This window comes from Pelophylax lessonae, assembly GCF_965119305.1.
Source record: "Pelophylax lessonae genome assembly, chromosome: 8".
Classification (NCBI taxonomy): Eukaryota; Metazoa; Chordata; class Amphibia; order Anura; family Ranidae; genus Pelophylax; species Pelophylax lessonae.
In genome coordinates this window covers 231,851,553-231,867,153 of record NC_138775.1, presented here as the reverse complement: position 1 = coordinate 231,867,153, position 15,601 = coordinate 231,851,553, and the positions used below count along the sequence as shown (strand labels likewise).

General features: G+C 40.6%; 1 protein-coding gene across 2 annotated transcripts in view; it reads right to left on the bottom strand.

Annotated features, from left to right (window-relative positions):
- The window catches only part of ASTN1 (astrotactin 1), an 808,141-nt gene that overhangs the window by 16,644 nt on the left and 775,896 nt on the right, over positions 1 to 15,601 (bottom strand). For both annotated transcript variants that reach the window (XM_082264783.1, XM_082264784.1), the window contains exons 18-21: positions 13,855 to 13,988; positions 7,328 to 7,479; positions 2,743 to 2,878; positions 2,099 to 2,199 (exon numbers count right to left, since the gene is read on the bottom strand). In XM_082264783.1, the coding sequence (XP_082120909.1) occupies positions 2,099 to 2,199; positions 2,743 to 2,878; positions 7,328 to 7,479; positions 13,855 to 13,988 (523 nt within the window). The remainder of the gene's footprint in view (positions 1 to 2,098; positions 2,200 to 2,742; positions 2,879 to 7,327; positions 7,480 to 13,854; positions 13,989 to 15,601) is intronic.

Genomic DNA, 15,601 nt, shown 5'->3' with positions numbered 1-15,601 from the left:
TCATGCTGTACCAATTACTTGTATGACAAAGTATTATGTTCTCTTTGTATTGCTTCCCTTGTGTGAAATCCCTGGTGTTTCTGCCAGTCCCTCTGCTTTCCTATTAAAAACTGACCGCACTAGGAAAGAGAGCTCACCGTGGTCAGTTCCCTAGCTGTGCTGGGAACTCATTCCGCTCTCTTCCAATGAGCAAACTTGTCCTGACACGCCCCCCCCTCTCTGCACAGCCTTTTACTGGGAATCTCAGTGTGCTTTTGCTTCTCCTCCCCCCAGCTCTTATGCAGCTGAGAAACGAGGTAATATGATCACTTAGAAAAAAAAAGGGGAAATACGTTTTTTTTTTTTTTTTATCCATAAAAAGCTTGATTAACATTAAGCCAGTACAACATAGCCAAGCAGTTTGTTCCGTAAAAAGTGTACAGACAGACACATCTTGAACAGCACTAATTTGCATTATATATGCATGTACATGAGAGATCTTTGCTTTAAGTTTACTAACATGACCCCAAACATATTACGGTTTTATATATGAATCACCAAAATTGTATATTAAATAACATTCAATCCTAACAGCCTTTCCATAACTATATCCACCAGCCCAGGGAGCAAGCCCAGGGAGATTCAGCCACGGGGCCCAAAACGTTTCATACTTTCTTAAGCAACCCCTGTGTTGGTTACTAAGCTTTTCCATCCTTATAGTATTGCCCACTGCTGTGATAAATTCCTTTACTGTAGGAGGATTTTCAGACTTCCAGTGCACCATTATACACTTACGTGCCAAGAACAGGGTATTCACAATTGCCTCTCTAAAGTAATTCTCCAAATCAAATTCGTCCAATATGCTAAGTAAGCAAGGCTTGGGATCCTTGGGTAAGGAAACTTGGTAAACTCTGTTCCAAGTGTCCATCACCCCTTTCCAATACACATGCAACTTGGGGCACCTCCATAGTAGGTGCACTAGATCTCCATGGTCCCGCTTACACCTTGTGCATATAGTAGTTGGTAATAAGCCCATAACATGCAATCTCTGGGGTGTGAGGTATACCCTCATGACAATGTATAGCTGGGTCAGTCTCCATGCCTCACATTTAATGAGATTGTCGTCACTGTTTGTAGAACTTCCTCCCGTTGGTCTCCTGTAAGCTGTCCAATGTCCCTCTGCCACTTTTCCCTTACCTTAAAAGGATGTTTTTTCAGGAAAGATTGTAGTAGCATTGCACAGCATTGTGATATAAACCCTTTAGATGTTTCTGCTTTTCTGACTAGTGTAAACAGAGGCGTTGGGGACATAATCCACTTTGAAGATCTTCCCTGCGCTATCACTGCGTGTCTCAACTGCATGTAATAAAGGAGCATGGAGTCTGGTAGATTAAATTTCCCCTTCAGCTCTTTAGGTAGCATTATTCCATTTCTAAAGACTTGGCTAAGATAAATCACTTCATATCTCTTCCATTTAGCACCATGTTGTTGTTTAGCTAACTCCAGGTAGTTCTCATTTAACCAAATAGGGCTATATTCTGTGAATAATGGCACCCCCTGAAGATATTTAGCTTTATTCCATAATTTCAGAATGAGGTTATGTGTTAGGTATACTTTATGTGGTTTAGCCAACGCCTCAGCTTCCAGGGCCAGAGGGAGGGATTACGATCGTGCCATATGCAGCATCACATAGTATGATGAACCACGAGTAGATAAAGCTTGATCACCTTCCCCTTGCATTGTCCCAATAAGGTGTTGCAATTGGGCTGATATATAATAAAGCCAGGGGTTAGGTAAGACCAATCCGCTGTTGTCCTTAGGACACTGTAGATGCTCGAGTTTTATTCTAGGAGTCTGACTTTTCCAAATTAGAGTGTGAAATATTGAGTTTACAATTCTAAATTTTTTTAACGGGATCATCAGTGGGGAGTTATGGAGGAAGTAAAAAAATTGGGGTCATTTTGATAAAATTTACTTGGAAATAAGGTATTTATAATGTTCTTTTTGTTTTTTTTTTATGTCTTTATATAAATGTTGTGCCTTTCATTTAAATTTTAAATGGAATGAGTTGTTTTACAAGGTGATTGTTTACAATTTAATGTTAACAACATAACTTTACCTTGTGACTTTACATCATCCACTTCCGGACAGGGCATTCGGACAGTGACGTGACTTGGTTCTGATCGTCGTCCAGTATTATCAACTCCCCATAGCGTAAACCTGGGCAGGAAATGCAACAACAATCCATTATATTGACTCTTACACAAAGCAATTCAGGAAATGTTTTATATCATAAAACAGGATGGGTTAAGGGGGGGACTTTAAAGTTACCTATGATGGAAGCTGTAAATTATATTAACAACTGCATTTTAAATTGAGTAGGCCTGAGGCAGGGTACAAAGCTTATCATGCCTTGGCCAAAGTAAGACTTAAACTTGAATAGATATTACCAAAGATGATTAAATGGTAGCGGTATGAAAAGATTAATTTACCAAACTGGGGTTATTAACAAGCCCTTAAGTCCCAAGGCAACAGTATGTCACCCGTTAAATAATACAGGGACTATTAATAGCAAAATCTATTAACCTTTTTTCCCACAATGCTCCATAATAATTCACTTCACTGATTTCCTTTACTAATGTTAAAGATGGGCAATTTAAATGAAAATAGAATTGAAGCATTTGAATCGGCAGAGTTTGACTCCATTATTGGCCTTATTATAAAGAGGGAGGACAGGTGGCAGCGGGAGAGAAAGGAGCTCACGTGTAGGAAGTGTCGGACTCCAGGCAGCGGACCACGATCGATAACACTGAAGAATGTTTGTCAGGTACTTGGGCAGGCATCACACATGGAGATTTGGCTCCTGAGATGATGTCTTCAACAAAACTCAGCATGTTTTCTGAAGAGAAGGAAAATGTTAAAGTTTTCTAGTTTATGTGCAGTTATCTAATCCCCTCTTAAAACTTAGCGCAACTTACAGTGCATTTTTATTATCCATATATTTGGAGTTTTTACTGTAACATTCATCTACATGTAATTTAAGGCATGTTAATTTGTTTACTCTTACATATCTTGCTTATTACATTTCCGCAAACAAGCAGTTATGCTTACATAAGGGGGTGTTAGTATTAGGGTTACAGGGTAGGTTAGTGTGAAGGTTGGGATTACAGGTAGGATAAGTGTGAGAGTTAGTGCTACAGGGACAGCTAGTGTTGCAAGGATATGTTAGTGTGAGGGTTGTGGACCCTCACTAAGTGAGGGTTGGGATCTAAGGATGACCCAAGGTTTGGTCTGAACGTTCAGGCAGGTCTCTGGTGCCTCCCCCTGGTTCTAGAATGTTGGAGAATTAGTGGATGAAAGCTAGAAAGAGTTGTCTTGCATATTTAGAGGCCCTTAGTCAGTCCCCAGGAAGTGGGCCAGGCAGGGAACTAAGGAGCCCTTAAATAGACATGAGTCATACCAGCAGGGAAGTCGGTCCATGGCCCTTGTGGGACCCCTGCCGGGGAGGGGTTTTACCTCAAGCTGGAGCTCGGGTGGCTGGCCTGGAAGGATCGTGCCGCAGGAGGCAGTTGGAGGAAAGCTTTTCAGAGAGGCAGCAGGAGCAAAGAGATTCAGAGTGAGTAGATCAGCATGGTGAAGAGACAGACAAGAGAGAGACTGCCAGCTGTCTCTCTTGAAGACAGCAGTGTGCTAAGTCTTCATCTAACCTTGCTCTGGAAAAACTCCAGTGTGCCAGTCGGGCAGGACTGGTATCAGTCAGGAAGACTGGGAAGAGGATGTAGCCAGGTGGACAAACATTTCTGTAAGCAGTAGAACTGGGATCAGTGTCTACGGGGAAGCAGAAGGTGTTGCAAGATGCAGTTTACTCCACATGTGCTACTGTCCAAGGGACTGAGAGTTCTTAGCCTGTAAGGGGCTTTTGCTAAGCTAACATAGAGACTGTTAGTTCCAAAAAAAGAGTGAACCCAGCAGAGCTGTACAAGGATCAAGTTTTGTGCAGGAGGAGGAAGAGGAGCTGTAGATAAGGAAGAAGTTGTCCATAAAAAACACAAAACAAAGCTCAAGGACTGTTCTTCTGTGTCTTGATGTATGTTGAAAATGCTAAGTGACTGGCTGTGCAGTAGTGGGGAACCCTGACATACCCTCCTACAGGGGGTAGTGCTACAAAAGACAGCTTCCCGCTGTAACTGGTTACTAAGGAAGCCACAAGTGCTCACACCTGTGACGTCCCTAGAAGCTGCTGTCATCGCAGGGAATCCCCGCTCCCTTTAACCTAGGAGGCAGGGATAGCAGTAAAGTAACTGCCCAAAAATAGACACTGGTCAATAGTGTCACCGCTATCCCCCCCCCCCCCTTCCCTTGTATAGCTGATGAAAACATGGGGAGCTTTGAATCAGTTAGTGTTACCATAAGAATCAGTCATTGGGTTTTGGTGAGTTGAAAGGTGGCGGGCATCGAAACTGGCGATGGATCTACAACAATGGACATATTTTGGGGATTTTCTTGTTTTCTTTTACATTTTTCATAAAGTTTGGGTGTCTTTATTTCCAGGTTACAATGAGTGAATGAGTAGGGGTACTATGTACCCTATATTCAATCATGAAGGGGAAGGGCCACATCTGGGGGCCTCCGTATTAATAAAAAGAGCTTCCAGATTCTGATAGCCCCCCCACCCACAGACCCCCACAACCACTGAGCAAGGGTTGTAGGAAGTGGCTCTTGTCCTCATCAATTTAGGCACCGCCAATGTTGAGGGCATGTGGCCCTAAAAACAACCCTCTTTCTTGGTCAGCCAGGCTGCATGCTCAGATTAAGAGCCTGGCGTGGATTTTTAGGGGAACCTCACACTTTTCTTATTTGCATTGTCCCCTTAAAATCCGCAGTTAAAGGAGGGGTCAGTTAGTATGAAGATTAGAGTTACAGGAAGGTTCAGCATAGAGCTTAGGGTAGGAGAGTAGGTAAGTGTGATGGTTAGGGTTATGGGGAGGGGTTGGTGTAAGCGTTCGGGTCACAGAGCGGGTTAGTGTGAGGGAGGTCTTACGGTAGAGCAGTGCACCAGAACATCTGTGCCAATAACTACCAACACTAAACTATTGGCTTTGGGAGTTACCATATAGAAAAAAAATTTACTTTGAACAGAGATGTGTTAATTATGGTAACCATGTTTGCTATTTTATCACACATTTTCTTATCAAAATATATAAATTATGTACCTAAATATTGTATAGATGTGTTATAGACATTTTGTTGCATGCACAAGGTAATACAAGTGTTACTTTCTCATTATCAGTATTTTTTTTTTTTTATAAAATTTTTACTGTCCCCTAGACAGTAAACCTTATATTGCCTTATTTTCTGCTCTGCTCACAAAAGCTAATTAATGTCAGAAGATAGCAGCACAAAAGACAAATATTGCACGAACATTCATACAATGATTTTTGTGAATGGATTTTATATGCATGTATAGAAAAATTGCTAATTTAAGGAAAAAGAATAAAGCATGTAGCAAATAAACCTGACCCATGCAAAACCTTGTGAGAATTGAAAATCTTTTTCAGTTGAAATGTTTGACAGACACCACCACAGTTCCAAACCTCCCACATATGTTATCTTCTAGTTAATTGACAGTTAAGGATTTTATTCCCAGCAGGATTATACAGGATGCAATATTCCAGGAATGCTGACTTGCATACAGATATCGTCCTAGTTAATGTGTGAATGTGAACTTTAACAATGAACTTCTATTATTTACTCCCTTTTAGTCTTCTCAATATACCATTGAATGTGTTTTGTTATATCTGTTCAATAATATACTGTACCTGCTATTCCTGCAAGAAATCTTGTGAGATGATAACTTCTGGTGCACTCTGCTTATGACTGTTATCAGTTATCATTGTGCCCATCTCCTTCTGCGGACCTAAGAACATATATAGCAAAGAGGAGGGGGACAGGTGTTATGCAGGGGCGTATCTACCGCGAGGCAAACAAAGCATTTGCCTGGGGTGGAAGTTTTCAGAGGGGCGACGTAGCCCCTCCCCCCCTTCACCTTCCCTGCATCATTCCTAATATTGTTTGAAGCTGAGTCCACTGATCCAAGCCGGACCTGACAGCAGCAACCACGACCCTGCCCTTCTTCCCCGCACTGTCCTTGCCTTGCTCTGGGATTGAGCACAGCCACGGCTCCTCCTCCCACCTCTTCCACAGCCGCATCCTACTTCCTAACCTGTGGCCGTGGCTGTAAGGAGGGAGGAAACAGGATGAGAGGCTTGCCCTTCAGATTTGCAGCAGACTTCCCGATCTAACCCTGGAAGGGAGTGCAGGGTGGGGGAACATAGCCCAGACACCGCCTAGCTGTCATATGGATCAGCCCCGGATCCCCGCAGCAGAGATGATGCTGGGTAATTTGCTGGGTGATTTGGAAGATGGCTGGTCTGGTCTACCTTGTATAGACAACTACATAACCCAGCCAACAATTGCCCTCTGGACAGTGTGGGCACTGGGGGCACAAAGGGTGAGTGTGGGGTCCATGGTGTAAGGTGAATGTGGACACTGGGGGTGTCTCTCTCACCCTCCCTCACTCTCTCTCCTCCTCCCCTACCTCAGATTCTCTGCTCTTCCATGTCCCCTATCTCTCTCTCTCTTTCCTATTCCTATCTCATCTCCTAGCGGGGGGGGGGGGGGCACTGTGGCAGGCTGGTAAGGGGTTTGGGGGGGGGAGAACTGTGGCAGGCTAGTAGGTGGGGTTGGGGGGAGAACTGTGGCAGACTAAGGGGGGGGGGGGTTACTACCCCACAGTCAACCAGAGATGCTGCATAGCCCCCAAAGACCCTGCATAGCCACCAGAGACCCTGCATAGCCACCAGAGAACCCACATAGCCACCAGAGACCACACACAGCCACCAGAGGCCCTACATAGCAACCTAAGAATCCACATAGCCATCAGAGACCCCACATAGTCACCAGAGACCCCCGAATAACCACAATAGCCACCCCGAATAGGAAGGGGTGGGACAAATTTAGATAGGGGTGCCCGATTTCAGTCTTGCCTAGGGCAGCACAAAACCAAAATACACCACTGGTATCATGTAGTCCCATGTTGACAATGCTGCTTCTCTCTTGATACAGCATGGTGAGTAAGTGTAGTCACCCTAGGGAAGGAATTGTGTTACTGGCAAGATCACCAGGTGAAAAAAGTAAAAAAAAAACAAACAAGGAAATAAAATGCATCTACCACATCTACGGGCTAGAAAGCTGCAATATATTACATTTTTATTTGTGGGTAAGGCTTCCAGTTGTCTGAAGAAAACTAAGTAAAGAACAAGGACTATACTATTCAATCAGGGATTACCTGTTTCCATTTTGGAATGGTCTAGTTTGTCTGCATTTTTCTCTTGGCTGATGATGTAGTCCACTATTCTTGCTCCAATCGGAGATTCTAAATGTTGCCACTCCAGCACCAGGAGGGTGCTACTGGGCTCCTGCAGCATAGACAGATGTATCCTGAGAGGAAGGGAAAGAGACACTTGAAGGCTGGATGAATGAACAAAAAGCAATGATTCACTGCTAGGAAAAGATGACATTGACCAAATCTGACAAGCAGCACTGTAATGTAGTATGTTCAAAAAAACATGTACACTCGTTCTCAATGGCTTGAGGCTAAAACACCAGAATGCAAGTGGTTGTATGACTCAGGAGACAGTGAAAGTTTGTGGCCCATGCTGCCTAAGAACTGGAACAATGGATTATGAGAAAGTCAGCAGAGGTAGCCATATTATTCCATATAGTAAATTTATCCTACTATGGGTCTTTCATTTAAGAACTAAAACAAGTGAAATTACTACATCCATAGGCAAGTAACATCATAGATATTTGGATTTATTTGGAAAGATCTTGCTTTACTTTATTGATTATTTTCAGCATTGAAAGGGGTTCTGTCCATTAATGGGAAAACTTTCTGGTAGAATTAAGAGTGCTTTACTATAAGCCCCATCACTCTGCTTCATATATGCACATAATAGGTGTCTGTAATCTCAACGCATTTCACTATCTGTTTCATCTGGAGAACAAGGCAATAAATATATAAACAAGGGATGAGAAATACAGCCCTGTGGGTCCTAGGTGGCAAAGTTACATGGTTAAATAGAAATTCCCTGTGTGGTGTCGTTGGGAGGAAGAGGTCTATATCCATCTCAAAATCCCTTGGTTGACAGGTTATTCTTAAAGTAGAACCTCCAACTTTAAATTCTCATCTTGTGACGGGATACTCTTATTTCATAACTGAGTATAGTAATCCCAACCGCTCTCTCAGTATCTCAATACCTACAGGTGCTATTGGCAAATCTGAAACAATAACCTCCAGCAGATGTTTCCTCCACAAGAATGGAGCCAAAAGGTACACTAATATAACAATTGTAATACAATTCTTGACAACTCTGTGCTTCCAATTTTAGGAGGGCTCCTTCCTGTTGACCAAGTTATTTGCTAAATAAAATTGATTCTTTAACTGATTATAATTTGGGAGACATTAAAATGAAGTGTTTCTGGTAGAGCTATTTTAACAAAGGCAGAAAAGGCAATCACTTTATGCCAACTAGAGAGAGAAGGCCTGCCCCCAGATTGGAAGTAATGGAGCTTATACTGTGATGCTGTCTAGTAATACGTTAGCCCTCTGACCTTCTAGAGACAAGGGAAACCCATTTTTCAACATGTTTTAAATACACTTGGACAAAAATTAAAAAATATGCAGTATAATGGTCAACCTAAATCGATTAAGTGCTCCCAAACCTAAATGAATACTTTTAATTTCATAAATCATACCAGAACCATGCTATTCCCTCCAACAGTTCTAAAATGTTACATTACCTCACAAGGTGCAGTTGGCTATAATTGAATGCTTTGTATTACAAAGCCAGGGAGTATATACAAAAGTTCTATTTGTTCTTGGCCCAACATGCCCCAGCTCCCAGGTCTCCAGGCTATCTCTAGAGCTAGCTTTCAGCTAGTTGTATATACCCCAGGGGGTACTCCTAATTCTGCTTCCTATTGCAAATCTATCATTTGAAAATCATACATTAAACTTTGGTAAGCATTTTTTCTTATTTGCAAACATAACAGTTGAAAAAAAAAATAATGAAAATGTACTGGTAAGAAATGTTCCCAGAGCGAAGGTTTTAGTTTAGAGGACACTAATGAAATACTGTATATGTAATTAATACACCAATAACCAATAACCAATAACAAATACCTGAAAATAGCTAACCAAAGTGATATGAATTATGTTGGTCTGTGGAAAAGTAAAATGGAAGTCGCTATGAGGTCAACCACTAACGAGTGCCACCTCGTAAATACCAACTCCTGGGGGTTTGTATTTTGGGAAGCTGTAAAGATGAGACTGCCAGAATAGAAAACATTTCTGGAAGTAGACTGCCCAAACAAGGGTCACAGCTCTAAAAGGTTTTATTTAGGGGGGCTGAAGGCCAGCATAGCCTCAATCTAAATCAATACTATGGATACAAGGGACAGTGTCCTTGCAGTCCAAGACCTTAAAAGGTATAATGGTGAATGGTAGGGTAGCATATAGCAGCAGAACAATCACCCAACAACCATATAGTATGCAAAGCACAGCTACTGACGTACAGGGTTTGAAGGTTTCTAAGAAACTGTGCTGCTCAACTAAAGACCACACATTCCGACACAATTCGATTTTATTAACGCGAAGGGCCACTTGTCTTTACTACAGAGGAGATTAGATATGAAGTAATTGGCAACCATACCACTCCAGACTAAATTACTTGCAACAGTGTTGTTAGGTTTATGGCAAATTACCTCTTTTTGCCTTACAAAAATACTAATTCCATATATTCTCACTAGCTAAAGCCATATGTCAACTTTATACGTATTGCTGCCTTAATTGGATACTGAAATATCTCAAATTCAAGTGACACAGCAGTGGAGATTACTTGTTGTCAGACTGCTACATGCAGTAAAAACAGTTCAATAAAGAACATTCTGATACACTAATGAACTAATTCATGAAAATATGGAGATGTTGTCACAGCAGTCAGTCAGTATCCATGGTTTATATTCCCATTACAACTGACTGGTGGTCTTTTTTATATCTTTCCCATTTCCTAAATATTCATCTACTCTGCTATAGGGCCCATGCACCCAATGCTAATATAAGTCGTGTTAATAATAGATACTTGATCAGGATGAATAGCACATTTTCCTCAAAAAGTGAAAAAAAAAATAATACTATTAAAAATAAAAATACTTTTCTTAGGCATTATATGACATTTTTGTAATGCAATTGCAAACTCCTTTGGGTGGAAACCTTTTTCTTATTATGTTCTAATGTCTGAATAGTGAGCAACTTGGCACTTTTGTTTTGTTAAATGAATTGACAGTTCTTCATGCTGTAAAATAAGGGATTACATACAGTGTGCTTCCACCTTATAATTTGCACCGCTAAAAAGAGTATCCACAATCATTTTTTTTTTTTTTTATTACACAACCGTCTGACCTCTGGGAGCCAGTAATAGAATACTACACATCCCAAATCCCCAGGAATACACACAAGGCAGCTTTATGGCACACAAAATACACTGAGATGGAACACGCAGGAACGCATAGCTTACAAAAGAGGTTTGCCAGGCTGTGATCCATAACTTAATAAAAAGAAAGATTATTGCTTATATCCCACAAAGCTCAGAGATGTGTGACACAGAACATGAGACAGAGGTCTGTGGAAACATAACTATCAATAAAACATGGTTTATTACATCATATAAAAGATGAGACAGCTGCAAACAATGATCTTTTAGAGAGATGAGAGCTGTGATATGGTGCAACCCTGAGGGAACAGAAGATGGCAATGATGTCAGGGATCAGGTGAAGGGACTGGAAACAGCAATAGGCATATTTACATAAATAGGAGAAGAAAACAGAGATGGGATACATTGGGTTCAGGTCAGAAGCACTTTGGTGAATTTATATTGCCCCATTCAAGACAAACCAAAAATATAAGGTTCTGGCAGGAAATTCATGGGTGCTGCGACATTTAAGCTTGCAATGGAATTGGAGCAGCTTCAGTTCCTCCAGTTCCATCATGAGCTAAGCCCCAAAGAATACTGAGTATGGTTATTTCTAATACTCCAGCTGGTCACACGTATCTGAATATCTGTCTAGTGCATACTTTCTAAATATTCATATTTGTCTAGAGCTTTCCCAACCACTGTACTGTACCCTAGGGCAGTGGTTCTGAACTCCGGTCCTCGGGACCCACCAACAGGCCAGGTTTGCAAGATAACTAAATTACATCACAGGTGATCTCATTTGCTGCTCAGTGATTGTGGTATTCTAGTCTGCATCCCCCAAGGTAATACTTAAAATCTGGCCTGTTAGTGGGTCCCGAGGACCGGAATTGAGAACCACTGCCCTAGGGTTCCTCCAGAGGTTGTTAGAGGTTCCTTGAGCAAAGAACAATTTCAGAAAACTGTTGACACTAAATAGGGGGGCATAATTCCCAATGATCACAAAAGAAAGGAGCATTCATTTTACTAACCAACGGTATAATGGGACTCTTCTCTCGCTGACTCTCCAAATGTCCAAATGACCACCAATGTAAGGATATCCTCCACCCACTGATTACCAAATCAAAGAGATTGCTTTTTCAGTAGCAACCAATGGTACATTTTACTGACCACCAAAGGAAGGTTATGATTTACTAATCCCTAACGATAACCAGTGGGGCCTTTTTTTCCTTTGTCCATCATAACAAGGGGGCATTTTCCCACTGACCACCGATGTGAGGTTACACTACAATTTTCACATTTTCAGGTCTTTATTATTATTTTTCATTTTATTTCATTATTATTACTGAAAAAATGTGTTGTTTAGAGAAGTCCTGTGTGTCAAATGCTCTAATTGCACTACTTTTTTTATTCTTAGTTTATTCTTTCATCTCAATTTACTGTTCAAGCTGATTTACCCTGAGCTATAGTAATTATTAGCAGGGGTTCCCCAAGACTTGAAAATTATCTCAGGGGTTCTTCCATGTTAAAAAGATTGAGAAAAGCTGGTCTAGAGCATATGAATGTCCATATCTGTCAAGAGCAGCCTTTCCTAATGATTTTAGCCTAGGGGAACCTTTAAAATAATTTTGAGCTCCCAGGGAACCCTGCTGCTAAAAAAATTATTATTACTAAAGGCCACGGTATAATAGCTTGTTCAGTAGGTTGTAGAAAGTTTTAAATAGCGAAAAAAAAAATGGCATACCTGGAGTATTTGGCACCTAGAGCGGATACTTTTAAAATACTTCCTTGCTCTATACAGCAATAATAGTTAAATTTAACAAATTATAATGGGCAGACAAGAAATGCACATTATCAAAATAGAAGTGTACCTTTAAGCTGGGTATACACCTTTAGATTTATTTATTTTTTTCATTTACCTGGAGGGCTGAATGAAAAAAGAAAAGGATTCTCCCATCCAAACAAGCAAGGTAGATAGAGGAATCCTTCCCACAGTGCTATTGCATTCTGACAGTGAGGACTCTTCCACTGTCAGAATACACTGATCAGTGATGCAGCAGCTAATTAAATTAAAGTTTTCCAACAGTCCTGTTTGACCCACTATTTGACTTCTATTAGGGATGGTCTTATACAGAACTAAATTTGTCTGCTTCCTGCAGAACTGGATACATGTTCATCCATGTGTACCCACCTTTACACTAGTTGTCAGTGGAACAGTGTCCCTTTGGTTGAGGACACTTGGTCTAGAGCCCTGGTACTCAACCTCTGGCCCAAACGCTGCATACGGCCCTTTGGTATGTGATGTGCAGCTCTTGGACGTCAGCAATTTGTGGTAGGAACATTGATTAGGGCAATAGCATTGATCTCTACTAGCCTCATTAACATTTTCCCAGTTTTATATCTTCTGCAGTATATCCCCAGTCAAAATGTAGCATGTCCGCACTCTTTGACTCTCATTTCCTCTTTTAGGTTTGCAGTTTATGATAGTCCTTTCAAGCATTACATATACTGAACAGTATATGAGGCCCTTTGGAGATATCAGAGCCACTTTTGAGGCCCCTTTTAACTCATAAGTTGACAATCACTAGTCTAGAGGATTTCAACTTCATGCCTACATGAATTGGATGAATACATAGGAATGGGAAGCTGTAACACATATACAGTCCCATAATCTTTCAGTTCAATTGCAAGCTCATTGTGCTGTGATAAACAGTTCCACTTTATTTGTCGAAGGAACAATAAGCATTACATTTTAATATTAAACAAAGAAAAATTATTTGTTTTGGCCTTAGCAGCCAATCCGCTTTTGTTCATTTTTTAAACTATTCAATGAAAAAGAATTAGGCTGTTTTACTTTCCTATATTTTGATACATGTTGACCAGTGTGTGCAATGAACTTAACAACAACAACCATAACATGCAATAGTCATCATTTTTATTGTTGATTTCTAAAAGTATTTTTTTTTTTTTTGGATAGAGCAGGGAAATACTAGACCCCCTGTTGAGTTTTACTTCTATCAGGGTCTCTAACATATAAATTTCTCTTTACTTCCTGTTCTACCAACAACAGTTTCACTAGCCAGGATGTGAGGGAAAATCTGCAACAGTGACATAGACAGAAATAAAAATCTCCCTAACAGAGACCCAGATAGCATTATATGCCAACAGGGATTCTATCCTACTCTATCAAAAAAAAAAAAAAGTTTGGATGATTTAATAGATGAACCTTAAAATCCAGTTGTTGCCATGAGCTATTACAAAGTATTATTGATTGCACCTATTAAAAAGCCCATGTGACCGTATTTTACTATAGTAAGATGGGTTAAAGATCAAAAAGCCTTACACAGGTTGTGGTAAAGGGGCGCAGGTTGGAAGTCCATCCACACCAAAGGCAGAAGAATCACATCGACACCAATCCTCAATCACGTCTCCACGGCCAGAGCACCAGAGAGAGCTGAGCACAGCTTCCTGCAGCAACTGAGAGACAGACAGACAGACAGCTGAGCACAGAACCCTGCAGTAACAGAAAGACAGACAGACATCTGAACGCTCAACCCCTATAGGTAAAACGTGGGCACAGACATAACATAACATTGGATCAGGCAGGCACGGACATAGCGGTATTGAACAGACAAAGGTGTAACTGTAGATGAAACCTCAGCCCTTTATTGTTATATACGCAATCTCTATTTGTGGACAGAATGCACAGGCATTAAGAATGGCTCTGAATGGTTTGCCCAGATTCTCCAATCTCTCCTTAGGTCCCATTAGAATGAATGTAAACCCTATCAATAAACCTCACTTACTGTATCTGCTCCCTTTTGGTCTGCTAAGTATGATGGAAAGTGTCTTTTTTAAATATCTTTTCGAAAAAAAAACCTGTTAAACTTGTCAAAAATTAGAGCTGTCACTTCTTGTTTACTCTTCCTTTGGTATCATATGTTGTGAAGATGAGGAGAGGGGAAATAATTCTATAATTTAATTAAAGACAAATTGGCATGGTTGGTGCAACTTTTTGTTATTTCAGTCCACAAAATGGGGTGTGTTGTCACGACAGGAAATAAAAGTGCATTTTTGGCAGATAAATAAGTATTTCTCAGTAATTGTGGGATCTATAAAGGGATAGCACAAGGGGAAATGTGCATGACTTGCAAAAATGTGCTTTATTTATTTTTTATGCCCTGACAAAAACTTTTATAGTTGCCTAAACTAAAACTCTGTTCTTGTTTGAAGAATGTATCTAGTCAGCTGCATCATGTGTTTACCAACACTCTAGTCCAAAAAATATATAAACCCTTGATGTTTGGTATCCTTATTCATTCAATCCTATGTTCATTTAAAGGCTGGTTTAAAATGGTTGAATTTTTTGGATTAATCTGCGACCAGCCATCATTAAAGCAGATAGTACCGTATATACCATTCCAAGGGAGGAATGCAAAGAATTTAGAGTCATTTAGTTGTTCAGTCCTCAGAGACTCTACTATCACCAGTATCTCAGGGATAGGTCTTCAGCTTATTGCATTTTCTCCTCAGATACAGTGGGGATCGAAAGTTTGGGCACCCCAGGTAAAAATTTGTATTAATGTGCATAAAGAAGCCAAGGAAAGAAGGAAAAATCTCCAAAAGGCATCAAATTACAGATTAGACATTCTAATAATATGTCAACAAAAGTTAGAATTTACATTGTACATTTGGAGAATAAGGGGCACAGAATTTAATGAAAAGAACCTCTGTCCAACTGTTAAGCATGGGGGTGAGTCAATCATGCTTTGGGGTTGTATTGCAGCCAGTGGTACAGGGAACATCTCACGAGTAGAAGGAAAATGGATTCAATAAAATTTCGGCAAATTTTGGATGGTAACTTGATGCCATCTGTGAAAAAGCTGAAGTTAAAGAGAGGACGGCTTCTACAAATGGATAATGATCCTAAACACACCCCGAAATCCACTGAGGATTACATCAAGAGGCGTAAACTGAAGGTTTTGTCATGGCCTTCACAATCTCCTGACCTCAACATAATTGAAAATCTATGGATAGACTTTAAAAGAGCAGTGCGTGACAGACAGCCCAGAAATCTCAAAGAACTGGAA